The sequence below is a fragment of the Pelecanus crispus genome, chromosome 2 (genome assembly GCF_030463565.1).
Source record: "Pelecanus crispus isolate bPelCri1 chromosome 2, bPelCri1.pri, whole genome shotgun sequence".
Lineage (NCBI taxonomy): Eukaryota > Metazoa > Chordata > Aves > Pelecaniformes > Pelecanidae > Pelecanus > Pelecanus crispus.
In genome coordinates this window covers 123,087,398-123,112,810 of record NC_134644.1, presented here as the reverse complement: position 1 = coordinate 123,112,810, position 25,413 = coordinate 123,087,398, and the positions used below count along the sequence as shown (strand labels likewise).

The window sequence follows — 25,413 nt, the reverse complement described above, 5'->3', positions numbered from 1 at the left end:
AAGGGGTATATTACAAGTGACAGGGAAAATACAGTGCCTCTTAAGAGCAGAGAGTTAAGTATGTCAGGTTTGATACTTTTCATCAAGTCAACTAAATATTGAAGAGAAATGGCTTCTTTTTCTGCTGTAGATCTGCTGTGTCACACTAGGCAGGCCACTCACTGGATGTTTCTATACTACTACTTTAACTAGTTCTCAACCTGCATGCTTTATTCTTCCTTCATTATTTAGAATGAAAAATCTAAAAAAGGAACAAAAATTCCCTAGGAACATGCCTGGCACACAGCACTACACAGCCTCAACGTCACAACTTTACAACATTACCAGAGCATGTATGAATTAAAGTTAGCCTGAATTAGGCAGGCCACAAGCTTCCTGAAATAATTTTAGTAGGTCACTAATTCGAGGTTAAGAAAATAATTACTAACATCAACACAACCCACTGCTTCAGAAGAGGAACTACCTGACTCTGAGTATTTTATGATACTTAGGAAATCCAAGCAAAATATTTGACTTAATTTCTAAATTTATTATTAATCTCAACTGCTCTTCACATATCAAAAATCATCTAATCAAAATACAGAGCACAGAAAGGAAGTTTCCAGAAATTTTTATCTGATACACAATTTCATATTTTACAAATAATTTTCTTACATTCTTTTTAATTTTATTCTTGATTGTTTCTATAACTCCAGCTTCTTCACTTTCACAAAGTTTCTCTGTAGCCTTCAGGTCATCACATGCCAGTTGCATTTTCTCTTCTTCAAATGTCATCATAGCATTCTACCAAAACCCAAACAGATTTGAATGACAAAAATACAAATGGTTTTATTTCTACAGAAGCTATATGATAGTAAAAGTTTTTATGAAAACTTGACAATAAAACTTACTTTTTTAAAAAAACGTATTAATACCCACACACATCAGTACACATACTTCTACACAGAAACACAAAACTAGAGATTTGAGCGTGCTTTACCAAAATTTTAAGACAAATCAGAACATACGAAGTCCTAACCCCCGTCTTAACAAAGCTCCATATGCAGTCAAACTGAACGTGCTGTCACATTACATTAAGCGGTAGAAAAATTCCATATAAATTAATTTTCAAGTATTACGTAAGGCACAATTTGCATCTGTGCAGATACTGCTTTTATATAATTCATCCACATAAATAACAGGCCTCCGAAGTAACAGTAACAGCTATTGCATTTTTCAAAATAATAACCACAATCCCTACGTACGTAGGAAGAGAAGAACTGCATCCTATTCCAACTACTGCTGAACCAGTTTAGAAAGAAATGCAGCACAAGTAACTTTACTAAATGAAAGCTCTGAATGACACAGGCACACAAAGTGCTGCTGCTATCTTTAGAACAGTAGCTAAGCAAGGTATTTTCAAGATCCACTGATGCTGCACTGTGATGTTACACTGGTTCAGCACATCAATTCAGATAAGCAAGCCTGAGAGATTCTCCCTCTTTCCTTTCTCCTCTCCACTGACTTAAAAGCAAGCATATGCCCCAGGAGGTTTCCTAACCAATATATTTCTCCTTACTGCATAGTCTACAGACACTAGAGAGAATTTAAATTAATTTCATTTACAACTTACCTATTTCTGGCATATTATAATAAATTCTGTTTTTAAGAAGAGTATTACCATAGATAATTTCTGGTGCAATCTAGGATTAAGCAGCAAAGTCAGACCAAGGGCAGTCTAAAAAACCAGATCCAAACATTTTCTAATACACCTGCTCAGTTTTTATAGACAATATTCTCCTTAATACATTAAAAAAAGGGGAGGGGGGGGGGAAGCATTTAACAGACCTAACTTGCTCATTACAACTCTTTAGTCAGTCAATATTCTCAGTTCTCATGTATTCAAAAAGAAAGCAATGTGAGTGGACTGAATTAACAACTTTCACCTGGCAGTATGGATGGAGAAATTTTCAATAGCAAAAGCTATTGGGAAAACAGCATTTACGAGTATTATTTTAATAATACCTCTACTGCTCATTTAAGAGAGGGTTTTATTACGGCTCTTTTAATGGAACACATAAATATTTCATACATTTGAGCAGCTGAATCACAGAACCTTTACTTTCTATTTAAACCACATGAGTAAACAAGTTTTATATAGCATGACTTATTTTCTAGCTATATTTAATCTAAGACTTTGGAAAAAATTAAGTCTCATAAAAAGAAGAAAATTAGAGTATCCACCATTATGAACACACGCATGCACATACAAACACTAACCACAAGAGAAGAGATATATACTCTCTGCTCCCATCTACTCACCAAAAAACTGACAAAACTGGCTCCAAAACTCATTAATGGGCTGTGGTTTCTGTAAAGAAAACAAAATGTAGTTACTATATTTGCACATATTTCCTATTGTAAAGATCAATACTGCATTTCTTGATTTTAATTTACAATCTGTAAATAAATCTTGGGGTTTTTTTATGAGGTTACAAAAGTTGTATGATTCTGCAAGACATAATGGAAATGGAAAGCCAAAAGTGCCATCATTTTTACAAAGACTCAAATATATGTTTAATTTTTTTTTTTCCAAGCATTAAGCTGTAGGTATTTTTTAAGAGAAACCACTGTCATCAAAATACATTCAGTACAAGTCAAAAAAATTTAAGAGCTACAGAAAATTAAAAAATCTGATAGTTCTAGTCTTTTCTATGAGTTCTAGTCTTTTCTGAGACCTCATCTGGAGTACCACGTCCAGCTCTGGGGCCCTCAGCACAAAAAGGACATGGACCTGTTGGAGCGGGTCCAGAAGCAGGCCACCAAAATGATCTGAGGGCTGGAACACCTCTCCTACGAGGCCAGGCTGAGGGAGTTGGGGTTGTTCAGCCTGGAGAAGAGAAGGCTGCGAGGAGACCTTATTGCGGCCTTCCAGTACTTAAAGGGGGCCTACAGGAAGGATGGGGGCAATCTTTTTAGCAAGGCCTGTTGTGACAGGACAAGGAGTAATGGATTTAAACTAAAGAAGAATAGATTTAGACTGGATATAAGGATGAAATTTTTTACAGTGAGGGTGGTGAAGCACTGGAACAGGTTGCCCAGAGAGGTGGTAGAGGCCCCATCCCTGGCAACATTCCAGGTCAGGTTGGCTGGGGCTCTGAGCAACCTGATCTGGTTAAAGCTGTCCCTGCTCACTGCAGGGGGGCTGGGCTGGATGACCTCTAAAGGTCCCTTCCAACCCAAAGCATTCCATGATTCTATGATCCATCACTACAATTTTGACCTAGCAGACAAATGTTAACTGGTTCTATTAAGAGATTCCCATTTCTCCCTGTTCCTATGAATTTAAGTTAATGTACCCAGATTTAAAAAAATGCATATGCCACATAACTAAGTTGTTGGAAATACAAAGTTCTTACAAGGCTTATGGTTTTATAGCTGCTTTGTTTTAAGCCCAGAATACATATCTTACTACACTATGTAGAACAGTTTTAAGATGTTTCACCTATTCCATTTGCAGGGATACTCCAAAAAGGGTGAAATCAACTGCTAGATCAAAAAATATAGGCAGCCAAAATCTTGGTAATATACAGGATAGGTTTCAAGCTCCAGGACTACTGTACTCACAAAGATCATGAGACTCAAGTAAAGTCACATAGAAGGCGTTTTAAAAAAAATAATTTCAGGATCTCAGCGGTACCACTGATCCATACTGTTCAGCAGTGGTCTGCCAGGTTTTATGTCCATGTATAAATATCACTACTGGAGTAAGGATAAAATCACTCCAGAAGAAAAAAATTATATACAAACACTGACTTCCAAGATTTAAGAAGATGTAACATTTATGCTACAGGTACATATACTGCTACAGTACAGTACTTATGCTGTTTCCAACTTAATTCGGCAAGCATCAGGGTTTTAAAATATGACAAGCACTTGAAAAGCAAGGAAAAAATAGTATATTGGTTTTCTACAACATTAATTTCCAGTAGTAAAGCCATATTATAATACAAGAGACTATTTTTTTTAAAGGTAGCCATCAATATCCAACCCCCTTCTCACTTTTTGATTTAACATAAATACCTAAAAGGACATGAACAGAATAAAGAAAAACAAGGACGATAAACCAAGTTAGAACTGAAAAACCTTCCCTTTTTACATACATTGCTCAATTCTGGATATACATATAGATACAAGATAAACATAACTTGCCACATTCTTTCAAAGGAAAAACAGGTTAGGTATTTTGCCCTTTGGTGGCAGGCCAACAAGAACAGCTGCCAGTAAATGCCTGTGCTATTCAGTACCTGGACTGTTCTCTACCAACAGCTGTGTTACACAGAGCAGCAGAAATCAGCTACACAAGTTGCACTCGCTGCTGCCGGCGCTTTCAGCGTGACCTCCTGCCGCAAGGGCACGCGGCGCTCTCATAATCCACGCATCAACCCATGGGGCATGTGGGACCCGTCTTACCACCATACTCCACAGCACATAACCTCCACCATACGTTTCAAGGTGACACCTACCGCATTATCGACACCCAACAGATCTAAAACTGCAGAACAGATCAGCACAATAAGTTTTTATGATTATGTACAAAGTTGCACTTGCATCGTGCTTTCAAGGAAGGTCAAAAATAAATGAAATGTTTCATTTTTGAGCTTACTTATATCTACATACACAGAGAGAAAGAAGTTCAGGGGAGGCAAGCAGGTAGGCATCTCTAAATAACCAATCTTTCATGCTGAAGTCCATTCAGAACAGAAAATTGTCAGAGAAAGACTGTTTATCAGAGCGAATTAAAAGAAGTCAACCACAACAGTCTTTGAATATAACCAGAAAAATAAAAATCTATGGCACAAGAAATAGTTAATTAGGTTTGCACTTTTCAATAAGATTCTTAGAACACACTTCTTGAATATTAAGTTTCCATCCACACTGAAAATTTTATTTCACCATCAGGAATGGATCCAAAGAAATAATTTTAATGGAATAACTAAAATTTGAGCATCTGAACACCCATAAAAAGTTTACTTGTAAAATTGATAAGTACTTCACTCTTACTAAAACTTTGCACAACAGAATCAAGATTTTGAGGTGGATTTTTGTTTTCCCTCTGAAATGTGCATAAGAAAATAAAATAAGCTTAGCAACATATGCACTTGACTCTCAGAAGAAAGTAGCATCCAGGCATTGCTCAGGACTTGGCAAAAAAGAGATGAGTTTTATCAGCAAAACATAAATACTAATTAAATATTGTGGAATTATAGAATAAATAGTAAAAGTGTTGCATATGAAAACATCTTAAGTTCTAAATTACTGTTTGTTTTCTATGAATTTATAAAAAAAAAAGATCCTCCTGTTGTATAAATAGTTACTGAAGCTTAAAAAAAAAAGTCAGCTTTAGAGGTAAACTGATTCCCTGTCTATGGGAACAGTATTTTCAAATAGAACAACTTGAATAATGGCCATGTTTGGAAGTGAAACCACTAAAACTGAATAAATAGGAACATAGTTGAGAATCAAACAGCATATATACACTGTTTCAGCAGCTCAATACATATGCTAATTTGGGCATGCTATTCAAACATTTTTTAAAATTTGGCTTTCTTTTCTCTTCAGGACTTTAAGAACCTGTTCTTAAGAGTGTAGATGTATATTTAAATGCTGATACCTTCACACATATATATTTTTAAAAGCTTTTATATTTCTTTTTCGGTAAATTTTAATACTATGTTAAAGAAATGAAGCAGCTAGTTACAGTTGAGAGCCAACTGCTCTTCCAAAATTACAAAAGATATCAAAGCACCTACTGTAAGCAATGAAAATTTGGCTAAGCATTTTAACATATATTTGTCCAAGTGAAAATGTCAAGTTTTTTTTCCCCAAAATAAATATTAATCTTTCAAAACTGCTTCCCCACGTGCACTTTGACACTCAGAGCTCACTGTTTACAATTCTTCCACCACGATTAAAGACAAGACAACAAAAAAACGACAGCCACATCACACTACTCTGAAATTATCACTAGCTGTAATACAGAAGGTAGATCAGTCCTTTTTATTTTCAGTCAATCTATAAAAAGCATTGTCATTACAGCACATATGGGCTGTAGCACATAAGGACCCTGAAGCAAGAAAACATGATGAATAATCTTATACTATGTCTGGGAGATGCTTCTGTTGAGACCATGATGTTTGGCAATCAAAACATGAAAACTTCACTGCAGGAGCTCCTCACACAGAGTTTGTGTCATCACTAAACAAAATAAGGAACCCTTCTGCCACATTCTTATGTGGTCAATGGGTAGAGACTATAGTTGCACCTTTATGGATGATCATTTGTTAAGGTAACTTCAACATTCAAACTCCATTTTAAACAACAAGCGCATCTAGTGCTCTTTGTGAATATTACGTTGACTGATAAATTCTTCCAACAGTTTAGGGTTATCTTTTCCTTGAGAGCTAGCAGAAAGGTTTGCAATGGCACAGGACTGTCCTGGTAAACACTAAGGCATGACTAATGATGACAGTAAGTTTCTAAGAAAAGCACAGCTCCATGAAAATAACCCTTGGCTCAAACTCCTTATAAGTGACCTCCAGCACCAGACATGATTTTACATCTTTTGACAGATTTCAGAAAGCTGTTAAGATATAAACAAGGCAGCACTTGAGAAAATACTAATAGCAAACCAATGGCCATACTGATGTTGACAGGAGTTAGAGAACTGAATACAAATGAACATTGGGACTACGTCCTTGCTACTCCGAAGCGATAATCTCCATTAAGTAAAGAAAAATCTCAAGACTTTTAATTAGCTCAAAGATGATGAAAAATTCAGACTCCAGACATATTTTGTAAAATACTGTTTGCACCTCGCCTATCAAACTAGGACTCAAGATACCTTTCTTATAATGAAGTGTGCTATTAACACCATTTCTACAAGATGCCACAGTAAAAGGCTGTACATATCAATAAAGTTGGTATGTGTAACTCAACTTAAGTTACAAGCTTAAGAGCACTGAAGTAGAAGGTATATAAACCAGTGTCATACAAGACATTGCTTCTCCCAATAAACCCTGACTAATTCACCTCATTTCATGGCATATCTTTAAGGTGTTAATTCACTTTCAGAAGAAAGGTGTTTGCCGTGCCCCATTTTCACACATGATGATAACATTGATGAGTTTTAAGCCTTGGTTTAATAAGGCTGAGATAATACAGCCCAATTTTACCATAAAAAAAAAAACCAACCAACAAAACATCGGAAGTGAAGCGCACCAAAAGAAAAATCAATTACTTATCAGTATTTTCTTTTTTCTACATCCATTTCCATAGTAGTAGTTCACTTCCAAATACATCAGCTTCTAAAGCTACTACAGCCTAGCTCAGGTTTAAATTTAAAGTAATGCAATTAAGCCACCAACATTTCCTCCCTGCTTTTCTAGGCACTGTTACTTTAAGCATGGTCCACTAAGAATTCCAGTCATCATACTAATAGTGATGCTCCAGCTGAAACAAAATTAATTGTTTTCCTCCTAAGTGGGAGAGTGAAGCATAATGAAAAATTAAGAATTCATGCAAGTTCACAGATAAATATAGAAGCAGCTACTGAAGATTTTAAAACAAGCAGAAATACGTATAACCTAGATATAAAGATAAGGAATTTACTGCAAAAATATACAAATCCTTTGGTCATTATTCCATCACAGATTATTCTAGAATATAGTCTGAAAATTATTTGCGAGACTACAAACATAAGACAGATCTTTTACAGGCACATATCTCATCCAATATTGGCATATGAAATAGCTAAGGCAATGTAAGTGCCATGAAAGCATTCACAGTATTAAGACAGACATTGAGAACTGCAAATGTCAGATCTAGGTTTAGTTTGTGTTTCGTAACCAGCCCAATTATGTTTTAATTGTTAAATGAGCTCTTAGCATACACTTCTATTTTCACTAGAAATACACAACCAAAAGAGAAATTCAGGAATATAAAAAGAATAATTCTGTGGCCCTGTCCCATCCAGTTTTTACCTGATTCGTTTTGTCCTTACACAAATTAAGAGAGGATTGTTACGCTCTAACTTCAGGCTGTTAAGTTTAGGTACACAAGAATATCAAAACACCGGGAATTAGGAGAAGCATTTTAAATTGCACCTTTACTTTGAAAAGTAGTTACAAAGCTGAGAGACAAGCTAGTTACAACATATCAACTGATTTGTACAAACTGTCCAGTTGCACACTCTTAATCCATAAGGATTATGGACTTTAGCAAAATCTTTTTCCACTGTAGGTTCAACTGACCTGACTGCAATTACTTTTCAGGACAAACTATCGCAGCTCAACTGACATCATATAACTTTGTAACATCTCTGAGCTCCTGAAGTGTATTAAAACAAAAATATATCCATCCCATCACAATAGCCTGAAAAAATGTATTAGAAACAGTAGATCAAAGAATGGGTGCACTAGCAAGAGTGAAAAATCTTTACAACAGCTGTGTCTTTCACAAAGTTGGTTTCTTCAGTTTTAAAATAAGACCTGCTTACTATCACACCTCTTCTGCAATCTCCACCAAATCTGACTTCTGAATTATAAACTCAGATTTTTTTCAGTTTTGCCATCTTCCCATGGATTTCTAGCCATCAGATCTTACTCCGCATGCCAAAAGGATCTCTGAAGCTCCCTCTGCCCGTTTCACCACTTCTTTGGCAACACCTGTCTTTGTCATGAAGGCCGCAAAACTAAACATCACATTCAACACAATCATCTCTACGTACATGGGTCTTGAAGATTTAAACTGTAAAACACTTAAAATTTTTGTAACCTATCCACATAACTGGAAAACTGATGCTCCTTTCATGTGCATCACTATTACTATTACATGCTCTGCCTAGCCTTCAGCAATGAAATCTTACCTCACTAAGGTACACATTTAGAATATTGCTGCTAGGAAAAAAAAAAAAAAAAAAAAAAAAAATCACTTCCCTCGTATATAACTCTCCTTTCTATACATCCATCTAGCAGCTGCTCATCTGCCTATGGCTGCAATAAACAAAAGCACACAGGGTCACTACCAGGGCACTCATGACTTACTCTCACACTGCCAGTCAAGATACCACCATACTTCCCCCAACTTATGTACGTCAGTTCCCACACTGCTGTCCTTATCTTTAGAGGAGCTACCGAAACACCTATTAAGGCAGATAATTTTTGTTCTTAAGGTTCCTTTGCCGAGTTCCATAAACAAGAATTTCATCAGCAGTTACACTGCCCATACATGGGTCATAATCTACCTGCTGATCAATGCTGGCTCAATGTCACCTTGCCTCAACTTTTATTTGGGTCAAAAGTATTTTGAGCCACAGACACCATTTTAAATTGGTAATACCGGGTTCACACACCTACCCACAATGGAATTTCTGGTCCATTACTGAAGTCTCTATGTCTGTTAATACATATACTTTAAGATCTCATAACTCTAAAAATTTCAGCTTTTTAAAGTAAGCATACTAAGCTTTTTTCTCTTTCCCATTTGCTCCAACTTTCCATTCTTATCCATGTTCTGCTTTACCCTAGCAGGTTATACAGCATGTTTTCCTAGAAAACATGCATGTTTTCCATCTTAGAATCACGTTTCCTCTACATCATCTTCATTTTCTTCTTTGGAGATGCCCTTATTACATACATTTTTACTTACCCATCTCGAATGATTTCTCTTTTTATTCAGGTGCAAGCTGAAAACTATCAAGTCTTCTCAGAAGTTAAGAGTCATACACACAGAGTGTCAAACGTTTCCCCGATAGGAGACAGAAGACTGCTGGATTTCTTGTAAGGTAATATCCCTGATCTTATGCTTTATGCTGTGAGTCAACATTCAGCTAAAAAGCTCCTGATTATATTTGACGCTGTCTTCTCTCCCCTTAGCTGGAGGAAGTTTTTAAATCATTTCTGAATTGCAAATGCTCTTAAAAAGTGAAGGATCAGCAAAAAAAAAGGTCTTTTGACAGTTTCTTCTTTTCTTAAATGTTTAGGAATCCACAAAGCTAGAATGGGAAAAAAAGAACACTTCAATTCCAGCCTTCTTGCTAGTGTCAGGGTGGTTCACCAAAACAATACCATCCCACGGGCTGACTGTGGGCTCCAACACCTATGCCCTTGGTTAACCTCCATGTCTCTTGCCGCTTTCACAGGTACTCAAAGTTTAAACCAATGCGAACTGGGATGGTGTCAGCATTTTTCAAGCTGTACAGAAAGACTGATACCTGACAGTTTCAAATATGAGTTAGCACTGTGGTGACCTGACACAGCTACAAGCATTAAAGATGGTGGTGCTGTCTGTTGCAGATTTATGGAAATATCATATCCATTGGTACTTGATTCATGTTCAGAAGGTTGTCACGCCAAGCAGGTGGAGGATCTAGACCTCTTAAAAAAAAAAAAACCTCACAAAAAAGCATATGCAGATGTCAACACTACTTGCAGATGATGTTTCAAAGCCTGGTATCTTCACTCAAGTACAATTTAAAACAAAACAAGTCACAAACTACACCTCACAAATCATTAAATGCTTTACAGTGATAGTCAATGCAGTTCCAACTATATGTTGTATCTGACACACAACAGATCCGTCCATCTGACTTCTTCGTGTTCTAAATAGATACATATGAGCTCTAAACACCAAAAGACAAAATATTATGCTCCCATGACCCACACAGAAACAATAGATCTATAGCCAATGACTTTAAAGGCAAGACTTTACTGTTACAGTTATACATACGAAACACAGCTGCCATTTCTGCCCTGGTTTCCTGAAAGACTGCATTATAACCAGCTTTCAAATATAACTGATTTTGGGCTCATCAGCCAGCTTTCTGGAAGACACAAAAGTGCAGAACAGCAAAGAAAGAAACAGATCCAGCCTGCTTTGGAATGACAGCTGTCCTTAGTCATCAAGGTTGTCTACTGTCCCATAAAGATAGCAGCATTGATTTGAACTAATGTTTCACAAGATCCTTCAGGTGGCAAATGAAGAAAAAGTTAAAATAATAACATGTAATAAAAAGCAGAAGCAAAACCAGGAGTTTCTTAGAAACAGTTTTAACTAGTTTAAATGATGTGGCTAATGAAACTGAAGTTTTGCTGTATTACTGAGTTTTCAAACAGTCTTGTAGGTTCTTAAACAGTTTCCATAAGAAAAAAATTCCCACTCCTCTCTTTACTTCTAGGATTCATCTGATAACTGTTAAGCTTCTGAAAAAGAGCTAACCTACCTGCAGAGGCAGTAGTCTAGAATTAACACTTGCTATAAGAAAAGTCACTCAAAATACAGAGAACACACATTCACATCAAGTTCAAAAAGCCGCATTTCATCAGACATCTTTGAGGTCTAATGCTGCAAATCACAAACATCCATATTAAATTATGGAGAGCTCCCAAAGGCTGCTCTTTCGGCTTACCAGTCCCATTTAGGATGGTTTCTATTTCATAATTTCAAGCATACACCAACAAAAATATATTCATTTAAGGCTGTGTGCAAAGAAATATATAATAGCACTACTTAAGTCCTTGTAGGAAGAACACATCCAAGACAAGTGTAGAACCAAAGACTGTTGGGAAAAAAAGTCAACCTCATTGCATGCACCTCTAAAATCTAAATTTATAGGAAGTTGAGCATACTTTGCTGTATCTTCTCTGTTACCTCTAATGCAATTCAATAACGGTCTACTAGCTCACAGCAAGAGGAACCCTGCTATGAATTCTGGGCTGAGGCAGAGCAGGCTGGAGATTTTTCACAGTCATTTAGAAACTAAGATTACCAATTTATGAATCATAAAACCACTTAATCTAACGGAGGAATTCCTATTTACTCCTTGCAGGTAGTGCTTAAAGACCAAGATCAAACAGTACACTGATCTCAAAGGCACCTCTTGATAAAAATCAAACAAAGAAAAGCCAGCACCTGGAAAAAGAATAGATAAGTTTCTGTCTGCATTTAAGAAATCCTTAGGAATAAAACTTCTAGATAACTAAGAGAACAATCTGCAGAAGATATTATTATTCATCTTTTCAAGGGAGCATTAAACGGCATTTTGAAAATAGGAATCTTAACATTTTACTCCCTAGCATTACTGTACAACATAAGAAGCATCACATATTTAGAATTCCTAGACTACTTCTAGATTCACAATACTGACAGAAAGCAATGGCACAACAAAAAAATGGAGGGGAGGAAACCTCATCAGATGTTCCTTATCTGGTACCTTAAAAAAATACACATCACAAAAACAACCAACCAAAACCAACAGGTTCCTTAGACACCTAGAACAACTGACAACTCCAACAGACTCAAGAAATAAGTGACTCATACGGTGCAACTTCATATGAATGTGAGCTGCATGTTACGCATGTAAGGAATGCAGAACCAGGACCTTACTTGTCACCTGCAATATTCCAAAGTGTTCTACGCAACGGTATTGCATATGTAACATAGCAGTACATCCTAAAGACAGAATGACATGTCTAATATTAGACTGTGGCAGGTACACAGTGAAGTTGTTCTTCCATTATTATTAAGGGGAGTTTTCTTAACTTGTCTCACTCCCCTCTACCTCCAAACATCCTTTTTGTAAATAAGATTTAAGTACAGAAACACATCGTCACTATGAAGCGCTACTTTTAAGTCAAAGTCTTTTTTAATCACACAGGCGACAGCAGTATAGTGCATATTAATTATTTAGAATGCATGCGCAATTACAGCAGCTCAAGCTTGCGCGGAACGCGTGAGTCCTCAGACAAAAAGGACAGGTGTAGGCAACCTTTTCCTTAAGACTGGCTCACACGGTTGTGTTAATGCCATTCCTGCCGGATGACGACTTAAGGCAGAAACCTAGACACGATGTATGCAGGGATTATGAAGGTAATCGTGCAGCCTGAAGATAATCACAGCAACGTTCGAGGACCTTTTCTCGGGCATCTGTTTTGTCGGCTGAAACCAGCACCGGAGCACACAGGAGCGTCGGAGCGAAAACCCCCAGGAAACGGCTTCAGGCCCACGTGTGTGTTTACTCACCCACGCCAGGGAAACGCACCCAGCGCCACCGAGGGGCCGCCGGCCCCTGCCCAGCCCCTCCCCACCCCTTCGGCCGGCCGCAGCCCGCCGCCCCCACGCCCGCCCAAGGCGCTGCCCGGCGCCGACCCCGCCAAGCGGCTCCGCGGCCCCCGGGGCGAGCCACGCGTGCCCCCTCCCCACGACAGCGCAGGCTGAGGCCGGCAACCGGGGCCGCCGACCCCCCCCACCCCGCTCCCAGCAGCCGCGCAGGGCGAGGCTGCCGCCGCCGAGCCCCCCGCCCAGGGCGAGGGGCCCTGCGCGCCGCACGGCCCCGCCGCCCGCTCCCCGGGGCGGCCGCCGCCACGCTGGGGAGGCCGCCCGGGGGGAGAGCGGGGCCGGCGCGGCCGCGCAGGTGGGTGACGGGGACAGGTGCGCCGGGGCCGGGCCGCCGCCGGCGGGCGGGGTGGGGGGGGGGGGGCGCGCTGTGGGGGGAAGGCGCCCGGGGAGCGGCGGGCGGGGGGCGGCCGGGGCTACCTGTATTTCTTGAAGAGCTGGTCGGACTCGCGGAAGCCGTTGTTCAGCAGCATATTGATGCCGGCCAGCGCCAGCTCCGCGTCCTCGATGGGCAGCGGCGCTTCCCCGTCCTCCCACCGCGGCGGCGGCGGCGGTTGCTCCGAGCCGGCCATGACGATGAGGAGGCAGCGGGACCCAGCCGGCGCTCCCCCTACCCACCCACCCACCTATATATATATATCTGTCTGTCCGTCTACCCAGGCGGCTGGGTGCTGCCTCGGCGTTCCCGGAGGAAGAAGCCGGGGGCGCCCGGTGCCCGCGGAGGCGCGAACGCGGTGCCCGCCACCGGGCCGGGCCGCTACTCCCCCCCCCCCCCGCCCGCCCGCGCTGCGGCGACGCGGCAGCCGCCTCGCGCCCGCAAGCCCTCCAAAAGCAGCGGCGCCCGCCTCGCTCCCCAGCGCGCAGGCGCCCCGAGGGGGCCGCGCATGCGCGGGGGAGTGCGCAGGGGTGCAGCGGCGGCGGGGCGGCTCCTCGGTGTCGGTGCCTGCGGGGCGGGAGCCCCGGAGCCGGCCTTGTTCGTCCTCTACCCGGGGACGCCGTCGCCCTGGCACCGGGGAGGGCACGGCGAGCGCCGGAGGGAGGCAGGCGCTGGTGCCCGGCTTGGAGGCAATCTGTGTGCGGGGCTTGTTTTGTCCCCCTGCGGGTTTTTTCCCCTCGGTGCGCCCTCTCTCCGCCCCCACGCCTCTCCTCGCCGCGCAGGTGGGCGCAGCACGGGTGGGTGGGGGCTGCCGGCCCCCCTCCCTCCCTCCTTCCCCTCCCTCCTTCCTTCCCCTCCCGCCAGGCGGGCTGACCACAGCTCTTCGGCTTCTCGCACAACCCGCTGGGGTTTTCCACGGGTGGAATGCGGGAGCTGGGGCCGCAGCCGGGCTTTGGATGTGAAGTAATGCTGCCCTCTGAAAATGCAGCTTTGCCTTCCCAGGGAAGCGGGGTTTTTTGGTTTGTTTCAAAGTGGTGTTAGCCAATGGCCGAGGTCACTAGGACAGCGACTGAAATTCCTCATGTGTGCAATGGTGACCTTGTGACTTCCCTGGTGCGAGTCTGGGAAACCGTAGGGTTTCTAGGAATTTACTCCCTAACTCTTGGCACCTACCCCCATTAGCAGCAATGTGAACTTCCCAATGAAGCTGACAGCAAAAATCAGTATTTTGCAAGTTTGGTTCAGATACAGGCTAGTCTGGCAGGTGTTTCCAAACACAGGATGGGTCAGAAAGTACACTTGCATGAAGGTATCCATTCCAACCCGAAGTGGCCAAGTACCTGGACACTGAAAATACACCCGCGTTGTTTTCGCCCTCCTTTGCATGAAGAGGCTTCCTTTGCTGCACTTAAATTTAGGTGAAGACAAAGGCTGTTACCTACAACTTGGTCTTGCTTCCTGTCAGCTAGGACAGTGCTACAGCTGCTCCTGCAAAAATTTGAGGATCAGACTTCCCCCCCACACCTTTGCTAGCATACAAAAGAATGGGACCACACTCTACTTTTAGTAGCAACACCTCTTCCCTGTCAAGAAAAACATCCGTCTTCCTGTGAATCAAGTAGCAATCTTTCTGTACATGTCCTACGGGAATCGCTACCACTGCCTCAGGAAATACTCTGTACCAAAAACCTACCGAGACAACGCTTTTTGAAGGGCAAGGATTGTCTAATGCCAGGAGGCTTCTGAAATCTGGCAGGTGTGAATCAGGCCCTCTGGCTGATTCCCAGCCCTTCCGTCTTACTCTTACTGAGCAGAGCTGTATGCTCAGAGGGGTGTTTAAAGAGAACATGCCTTCTGTTACAATGCACACCTCCAAAACAGCATGATCGACACAGCCTAGAAATCCTCGAGGGCTTGTAGGAAGTCAGCACAGCATGAATGGGGAATGACGTGTTCTCCCATGTATTAGGAGGTTATTTGTGAAATTTGGACTCCAGAAATTCAAGCAGCCCCGCTAAAAGCAAGTTGCAACCTTTGTTCTGTGTTTCCAGTGTGTGCAAGCTTGTCAAAGGGAAGAGCAAAGGCACAGACTATCTTGAACTACAACAGCAGTGTCCTGCAAAGGGGCTATAAAACCACCACAATTCTCTCTCTTGCAGGATGTGAATATTGTAGCCACTTTGCCTTTTGCCTATCTTAACAACTTCTGGGAAACCAGAGTAAAGGTCTTGGAAATTCTAGGCCAGTTAGTTTATTAAAAGTACAATTCTTCCTCGCCATCAGTAACTTTATTGTTCTTGAGTAATTACAAACAAGTTGCCTCAATCTGTTTTCATAAGAGAGAGGTAACGTAGGCCACAGTAGCATGGGTTATTCAATACTGCACTGCAGCGAGCTATGAGGCAAGGGGAAGGATGGCCACTGACTGGCCCCTCTGCTGAAATTTTTGGCTGATGAGTCCCTATCATGCTGATGATGGTATGCCGCTGGAATTAAAAAAAAAAACCCAAGACAGACGTTTAGAGTGTTAGTAGACTGGGAACTAAATACAAGCTTTGATTAGCAAGTACAACTCATCCATGTAGTTCTGTTCACCGTGTTTTCCCCACTCCCCTGGCCATTTTCGGCAGGCTGAATCAGCAGTACCACATCCTCCCTGTGAATCAAACTAACTGTAACCCATCACAAGACCTCATCTGCCATTACAGGGCAGGCAAGGAGACTTACAGCCCTGCTGGTTTCAAATCCAGTTCTGCACGAAAATGTGGTTCCAGTGCAGTTCACAACAGCATGGGCACTATAAAACTGCTGGACTCAGCTGTTGAAGTCAAACTGCAGATGTCATACTGCTTCATTACTGGTGTTCAAATGTGTTACTTCTCTACTTGAGCAGTTGAAATGCAGTTTTCCTTCTGCCAATTTTTTCTGTAGATTTATAGCTGTGTTTCTGGAGAGTTGATTTAGCTATTCACGTCTTGAGTTTCCAAATGAATAGCTAGCTACTGCATAGTTATAAGAGCATTTGTTACAGAAAACAGATTATCAGTGCCAGCCCTGAGCAAGGTCTGGAGCAACTAGGTGCTAGAAAGTTCTCAAAGAATTCAAGCTCCTTGTGCATGGGGCCAAAAACCTGCAGAGAGCCTGCAGCCCTGCTACGCTGTTATTCAAGCACAGGGGCTAGGAAATAGGAGTCTAGCTTTGGAGAAATGGCGTGGGTGTTTCACAGAGGACTTGGTTCTTTGCTGCTCCTCAGAAATGGTACTTGGACGTAGGAGTTAGCCTTCTCTATGCTGAGTTCTCAGGGAATCCATAAGAAAATTCAATTGCTCTTCCCTTTGACAAGCTTTTCAAGTTCCTGCCCTGTCTTTGTGCTTCTGACAGGGAGAAGTCCTGCAAGTCATCGTCTTCACATACTGGCCCCTGAGTCAAAAACTGTTTTTCATTGGTGTTTTTCCTCTGTAAGTCTAATTGGAATTTAGCCCTACTATAAACTCCATGAGCTAAAGAGAATGGCAAAAGTTGAAGTAGCAGGGAATAAATTATTACAGAAAAGCATACTGATTTATCTAAAGCATCAGAGAGAAAAGAGTTAAAAACAAGAACAGACCTATATTCATATTTTCTTTAATATCATTTTCATACTCTGTAAATTAGGTCCCACTTGTCCCAGGGCCCTTCTCCACTGTGTCTGGATGAGGCAATCTAACCCCTTGCTTCTGTCTCAGGGTGCCCTAAATCTGATTTTGCTGGGTTTCTTTTTACCTATCTTGTTCCAAAACTCTACCTCTGTCCTGGAACACCTCAGTAAGTCTGGCACAATTTACGCTTTTTAAGATGGAAATGAAATTTCAGCAGTGGATTTAGAATATTTGATCATCAGCAATTAAGTTAGAGTCACAGCTCGTTTAAGTAGAGAGAAGTCAAATCCTTCAGAATGGAATTAACTTTTTTCCTCTGTGTTGCAGAAAGTGTGACTGTGTATGTATATAAACTGTTGAAAACACATGAAGGCATCTCCCACACTTTTTCCATCTCAGACACAAACCTGCAGAGTCCGCTCCTGTAATTTTGAATTCCTTTTGAGGATTTGCTATTCTAGTTAAATATCAGGTGTGGTCCCACTGTTGGTTATGAAGGGGTATTAGAATCCAGGGTATAGCCATCTTTTCCACACCAGCTCTCACAGGGGTCTTAGAAGTGTCAGTGACAGCTAATAGCAGCTAGTGAATACATAAATGCGAGTAGCTGCCCTTTTTGAATATATTGTATTTGGTAAGAAAAAAATTATTAAGTTCACAAGTACATTTCCAAGGAAATGTACTTTTTAAGTAGCAAAAGGCACTTCTTCCTGGGCTTTGTGCCTCACACTGTACCTCTGAGTTTTGCAGCAATGAAGGTGCCTGCCTATTGTGTCTTACCACTTAAATATTTATGAGTGGTGAGCTCTACATCTGTTATCATCATGCATTTTCCATACAGTGCAACAACTGAGCAATACTACAAAGCCAAGCTAATCTTCAGAGCTGGCTCTCCACATTTTCCTATTAATATGCATTGTCATTTTAAGGGCTAAACCCCGCCTAGGGACACACACATGAAATGACTATTGAAATGTCTTGTCTGTTCTGTCAGTAGACAAGGAGTGTGCATAGATATCCTGGTAAAACGACAGGCTCAATGAACCTCTTCATCCAAAGTATTCCAAAGATACTGAAACAAGTCTGTTGACCCTTTCCTCTGATTCAAGAGCATTACAGTAATAACAATTAGAAGAATAACCTCTGTTTGTTGCAGTGAACTTTACCCCAGAATCAGCTACTCCTTCCTCTCACAAGCTTTCTGCTTTCCCTGCCTATTTTTCACAGGAAGCCTTTCGTGTGTGGAGAGCTATCAGATGGAAGGTGACTGAGCTCTCAATCCTGGTCTCTTGAGCACTCATTCGTGGCTGCTCTCATCTCGTCTGTAACAAGGGCTGCGCTGTAGCATTTCTGCACAGAGAAATCACAGAGATCATAGATGGCTGGGTTAGAGCAGGTAAAGTTTCTGGAAAGTCAAAAAGGAAAGCAAAAGATGAGACAGAGCAAGTAAGAGCAATTTCATACCTTTTTTTCTTATTTTGATTATATTTTATAATGTTTATTTTTATCCACACTTATCCACTTGCTCTGGACCCAGCATATAATCAGTCACATAGTTGGATAAATTCATGTGCAGTCACACAGAGTTATTTTTACTGAAGCATATGAAGGTGTATAATTTTTGCTATATAAAGGATGCTAAATGACAGAGCTTTTTAGTGTTGGGGTTTTTTTTCCCAGAATGTGCTAATGGCCAAACATATGCACACAGTTCCAGAGAAAACAAAGGAATACACAAGTATTAAATACTAACAGCTGCTCTGTTCGGGCGGCAGCCACATGCTGGCCTGTTTTATGAAAATTAATTGGAAAAACTTCCACGCAAAATTATCATCCTACTTGAATTTTTAAGAGCCAATTTAAAATGTTTTACTTTCAGAGGAATGACTTCCTACAGAGTTCAGATCTACGTTTGGTTGTAAAAATTCCTGCTCTGTATTGCCAGAGAGCATGAAATGTAAAGCCTAAATTGATTACCAGAAATCCACCAGTTCTAGCCCAGTCCTCTCTGGGGATTCAGAACAAATTAATCTAGATCGTAAAAGACAAATCTTTGTCTAAAAGTCCTTAAAATCTTTTCAGTGTGGAGAATCTGCAAATTAATTTTCCCTCTTGTTCTTGCTCCAGTGAGCAATGAAAACAATTGATTGCCTCTTTGGTACAGAAGCAGGGGGGTAATAGCAAGTTAAAACAGGTGAGCTTAATGGTTTTGTGAATGGAGAGTGAGGTAGGCTGTCTTGCCCAAACTGGAAAATACACACATTATTTGTCCTACTCAATACCCTTGTTTCTACCTTATGGGATCTTGATTTGGGCCCTATTAGTCTTTCACTTTTTAGAACAAATGAGAACCTATTCTCTTTGACCTTTCACAAGCAGGCCGTAAATTTTAATAGTCTAATAATTTTTGATGATCTGCTTTGGAGGATCCCTCTGGTTTTCCTGCATTTTTCAATTATGCGTGAAACCACTTCACAGACCAGATGCATTTGTGAAGGATTTTTCTCTAGATATTCCTCTATATACATGTACATGTATCTGACTACATGTATAGCATTCACCAACAAATTATTTGCCCAGTTACTGAGGATACGCCTTTGTACTTTCAAGCTTATGATGAAAAATATGTAGTCAGCAAGGCCATAGATAACCTGTGGCAAACATATCAGCCTTAATAAACACCCTTTGTGTTAGTGCACACCTCCCCCCCCCCCCCCCCCCAATCCTTGTAATTTAAAATAATCAAAAATCCTTGTAGGATGTATTTTGAAATGTTTGGAACATAATAAATGTAATATCTTGCTTCTTTACCTTTTACTAGTTTAGCAGTAAATATTTTCTCACAGGTGTCAAGTAGCTTGACGCATAATGCGATTTGAAATGAGATTATTTAAAGATAATTTGTCAGAAACATTTGTACTTTTCTACTTCCATTTGGGACTTTTGGCATTATATATGTTTTATATTTAGCATCTTAACATTTTTCACTAGCTTATTACTCAGTCCTTCACTACAAAATGGCCTTTATGGGGCTGCAGAGGTTTTATTTTGGCCATGTTAGATGTCATGTTTGTTTTTCAGTTTTGAAATCTGCACTTCTTGCCCCTCTTCTTTTTCCTAGCCTGAGAGCAGGGAATATTTTGTTAAAAATTCTGGGGACAAAAAAGTCAGTAGACCCCACTGACAACAGTTTGTTGTGACACAAGGCACAAGTTTATGTAGGCAGGTTGTCCAGGTAATCATCTAGAGGAGACTGGGCAAGGCTGTGTGACCCAGCTGTACGCTCTTCTCTTTGAAAGACATTGACAACTGCAATGACAGTAGTTGAGGTAAACAGGAAGGAAGGCATGGAAGAAGGACATGGTGGGCTTATGGTTGGGTACCAAAGGCAGCCAAGAGCTCAGCTTGAGTGGCAGATGGAGATTATGAAGCAGCCGTGGCAGAGCTGTGAATCTCCCTTTCCCGGTATTCATAAAACTGCAAACAGTGGATTCTTGTGCAGATGTCTCTTTTGTCCTGTTTTCACATTTTCTGTCCTGTTTTCACATTTTCCTGTTGCTGTAGGCTTGTAGATGGGAGTACCACCTCAAGGTATAAGAAACCATCGCCACGCGATATATGTCACTCACACATGAGGAAACCTTGCCTCACCTGTGTCTTTCAGCAAGCCACTTAAATTCTCCATGCATTGGTTCTCATACCTATTGATGGGGTTGTAATGCACAATAATTTTGTGCATTAGCATTGGTGGCTATGCCACATCAAGGCATTCAGTAGTCTACGACTGCCCCAAACTGAAGCATCTTGACTTTCTGTAACTGGAATAGACCACACAGAGTATGTTCATTTGAGCAGCTCTGTCAGCAGTGTATATGCCTACAAAGATGGTGAGCTTCTTCCCTTGCATATACACTGTGTTAGCTACTGATGTCTTTGTCCCTGATTATTTTAGTTCCTTATGTTTTGGGAGTTTAATCGTGTCTTCTGGAACATAGTGCTCTGTTCTTTACAAAACTCTTCTCTGAGGCTTGCACACATAGACACGGCAACTGGCTTTTAAAAGAAGCAGTATGATCTGCAGCGTATATTGTAAGACAGAAAAAAGCCTAGAAAACATATTGAGAGACAGATGCTACTCCATATATCAAAGATTTTATTTCTGGATACTAGCTTTTCATCTGTGAAACTTGTGCTTTGGCCTGAACACTTTTGCTGCTCACTCGAGAAAATAACTAGTTGTACCATTTAATTTAGAGAACCATTTAATTTGCAAGAATAGTAATTGTGTCTATTTCTATAAACCTAAAGTGAAGGGATCATCATCTAGTAAGTGTGTATTCAGGCAGTATGTATATTTATATACACTCAGGTTACAGCATTATCTAGAGGCAACAGCTAAATAGTGCCACATGCTTAAATAATCTTCATGCTATTCTTCTTTGCCTTAATTTGTTGTTCTATAGTCATAAACATTAGTTTATGTGAATGGACTGTCAGTTTATATGAATGGAAGATTCATCACATTTTGATGTGTAAAACTACAAAGCAGACAAAAAATATATATTTATCATTTGGTGAGATTATTTTCTGTATCCAACATCTAATTTAAAAGAGAATTTAAGAGACTGGAAGCTGATGCTTTACCAACTAGATTTTGAGTTGACAGTTCCATAATGAAATTAAGCAAAACCAGAAACCTATGTGTTATCTCCTGGTACTTAATGAAATAAGCAGCATGCAATTGACCGAGGTTCCTATTCTCTAAAATAAGAAGCAATTTCTCTTTTTGCTTACCATTAGGTTTTCCCATTCTTCCACTTATGTCTGGAAACTCAGGCCATTTGTTTGGAATACATACTCTGTCCAAATTGGTTTATTTAATGTTCTTATTTGGGCACTTGTTAATCAAGGTATGTGAATTGGGAAACACTCTTGAGAATTAAAGATTCCTCCAAGCAGTGACTACCAGAATCATTTCCCACTATGGGAAGTGGCAGCGTTTGCTCTGCAAGTGGAAAGCTGCATTGCAGATAAAGGGAGATGGCAAAGTCAAGATTCTGTGTGCATGTAATGGTAACCACAGGAGTGACTTACAAATCTTAACATGCAATAAGATTTTTATTACAGTAACAGCAGAATAACAAATTTAATAACCCTCCTCTTTTTTCAAGTGTATTCGGATTCTGAAAGCACTCCTGCCGTTAAACAGCACAGTGCCTTTTAAAACCACATATTGGGTGACTTATTCTGTACTGACTCACTATTTATTGTTCTACCAACAGCATTTTGTGAGGCTGAGCGCTACGTACCAGGCAAGCATCTTAAATCGAGTTGCGTAATTTTAGCCATTATGAGTTATGCACAGCAATAACCAAGATAATACAGTGAGAAAAGCTCTATGCTTTTACTGGCCATTTTTTCAGAATTTGTCATCCAGACATAGCACAAGGAGAAATAATCTTTTATTTTCTCAGTGCACTTTCCCATTTTTCATTCCATTAGCATTTTTCTCAAATGCTTTTTTCTACTGCAATTCATCCATCAAGCATTCCTCTCTTTTTCCTTCCATTCCTTTCATTTTAATAGCTCTTGCACTTACCTATTTTTAGAGGGGTTATAAGTACACAAGCACACGTAAATACACGTTCTATCTCACATCTCTTTATTTGATATGCCTTTTGCTTGGGGTTCAGCCTACATTTTCTTCTTAGGTTCTCAAGCTTCAAATTATACAAAGCACCAAAAAAATAGTTAGTTTCCTTGGTATAAGGTAGAAACTAAGAAGAAATATATGAGCCCACCAATGTGTCCAGCTCATCACAAAAGCAATGAGTTCAATAGAGATTTCTTCCAGGGGTAGCACCAAGACACGGAAAAATAAGAAGGTGAAGAAATTCTGGCAAATCTAGTGTCGTAGATCCAAGCACTGTCTTAACATCACGATGAGCCACAACATCGTAATATGGAGATGCCAGGAGCTAACCGTACTATGTTTGGATAACTCAATACTGGAAAGGATGAATGACAAAAGCATTTATAATGACAAATTTTCCCTGTAATTGGAAGCAGGGATAGTTCCCTGTGGCTTGTTTCTTTCTTCACTGAGGCCTGCTGACAACGCTGCACAATGGTATTTCTATAGCTAGGTTGTAAGGTGGTCTGATTATCCCTGAGGACTAAAGTGTAATCAAGCGCTGCATCCATCATCAGGGAATTAGTTCAGTGGGTTTCTTGCTTGGAGCCTGGAGCTAGGTTGGCTGCTGCCATGTCCTCTTACGGCATATGTTTAAGACGGTGCGGGGGTGTGTTTTTGTTTGGGGATAACTAACCCCCTATTGATTATAGAAGGAGAGCCTGGAGTGGATATCCAATTTTTATACAACTGAAGTTGTGAGGTGAGTAACCGTACTACTCCACAAATGCTGTGGGTCTCACTGAAGTGAGACAGGTGTTATACAGCAAGTCCCAGTGCTGCAGGCCAGTTTCATATGCACACAAGTCTCTCCAGCCATTCTGTTTGCTTAAATCAGGTAGGTCCACATATTTTTTAACTTTCTGTTGGTTCCAAATGAAAAATAATGAGTTCACCTATCCTAACAGTAAAAGCCTTAACATTTTTTTCTGGACTTGGTGTTGGAATGTGGTCCCATAAGCACAGCTATGCCTGAAATGCAGATGCATGTGACAGTGTTACAGTGCTTGTTGGTGCCAGCCAGGGTTTTTTTGTGCATTGCTGTTACAGGACATTCACAAAACCCCTATGTTAGCATTCCCCACTGAAACACAGGAGACTTCATTTTACCTATGTGAAAAGCAAACTTGTTTTCAAACAGGTCTCTGGGCCTTAATAAGTTTCTGAAAGCTGCAGTTATATTTTCAAACAACTACTTGATGCAAATGTTTTCTGCCATTTGTGTGAATTTGTTATAGCTGGGAGTGCCTACATAGTATTAACACACACAAGTAAATCCAATGGAAAGGTTGCAAATTATACCCAAGAACATTATTTCACACATGCACAGGAATTCTCCAGCAGAGATTATTATGTAGGTATGAGACTCTTACCTCAACAAAAGCCATGATCAGGCAGCTTGGTGAGCAAATGCAAAGGGCCACTTGGAATAATCACTGTTGTCCAGATTATGAAGCCATTCCATTGAGTCTAATCCCTGCTCGAGGCATGGTGGTGCCTTTGATCACACGCCAGCCCTTCTCCAACTTGCACCTGCTCTTGCTGAAGCCCGCCCTATTACTACACTCCATTTTAGCATACGGATAAATTAAAAGATACAACGCCAGAGGCTGAAATTTAGGAATATGCAACACAGTCTTTGGTTTCCACCAAACTAGAAATTTGTTGTGCTTTGTAAATTAGTCTAAACTGTGTCCCTTGGTTGCAGCCCTGAGTAACTTCTGGTTTTCCCGTCTAGAAAATTTGACATTTGATTTGATTATTACAAGATTATTACACGAGAAATGAGGATACCTATCCTAGGCGACAAAATGCTACCTATGGCTTCATTGCCAGGGGACTCTCTACAACTGAAAAGACAGGCATAGGATATGTGTATTTACTTGACATGATAAGATTTTATAACATGCCCTTCACAGGCCTGGGGTGGAAACTGAAGGGCAAACATAAACTCCTTTATAGCTTCAGGGAGCAGAAAAGCTAGTATTTGCCTTGGGCAACTGCAGAGAGGCAAGGGTCAGCCACAGAAAATATCAGCAGTCAGAAACGACTCTCTAGAGCTCAGTTTACTCAGATCTGAGAGGAGGAACTAGGAACAAAACCTGCTTATATCCCCAGCTAAACTGGGATGCAGACACGGGTCTTTGGATTTGGGTCACTTGTATCACGTCTTCGGCGGAAAGCGGTTTTTCTACTAGAAATTGACGTATCAGAGGAAGTTCATCCTAGTCAAAGTTGTAGTGAAGGGTTTAAGCTCAGCTGTACAACAGTCTTCACAAATAAAAAGGAGGCCAGCGCTCAGTGCCTCTCAGAGATGCATGCATGAGAGGGCTCTCTGAGGGGAACAGAAGAATGGGCAGGAAGGGGTGTGGGAAGCTATCTTATGACTAATTGCTGTTTGCAGCTGCGGCTAGACACGTGCTTAATTATCTGCTATATTCATGCAAATTTGGTTTGCTGTCACTAGAGTCCAGATGTTCCTTTCCATTATACTAAGTACAACAAACAAAAGGAAATGGGTCAGAGAGCAAAATAAAAGGGGCCAGGAGTGGCAG

The 25,413-nt window shown here is 40.8% G+C and overlaps 1 protein-coding gene across 1 annotated transcript in view; it reads right to left on the bottom strand.

The window, feature by feature from the left end:
• Nucleotides 1-13,724, bottom strand: part of TTC39C (tetratricopeptide repeat domain 39C) — a 36,300-nt gene extending 22,576 nt beyond the window's left edge. Inside the window, exons 1-3 of the mRNA XM_075705773.1 lie at nucleotides 13,573-13,724; nucleotides 2,302-2,350; nucleotides 655-783 (exon numbers count right to left, since the gene is read on the bottom strand). Of these exons, the coding sequence (XP_075561888.1) occupies nucleotides 655-783; nucleotides 2,302-2,350; nucleotides 13,573-13,724 (330 nt within the window). The remainder of the gene's footprint in view (nucleotides 1-654; nucleotides 784-2,301; nucleotides 2,351-13,572) is intronic.
• Between the last annotated feature and the right edge of the window lie 11,689 nt (nucleotides 13,725-25,413).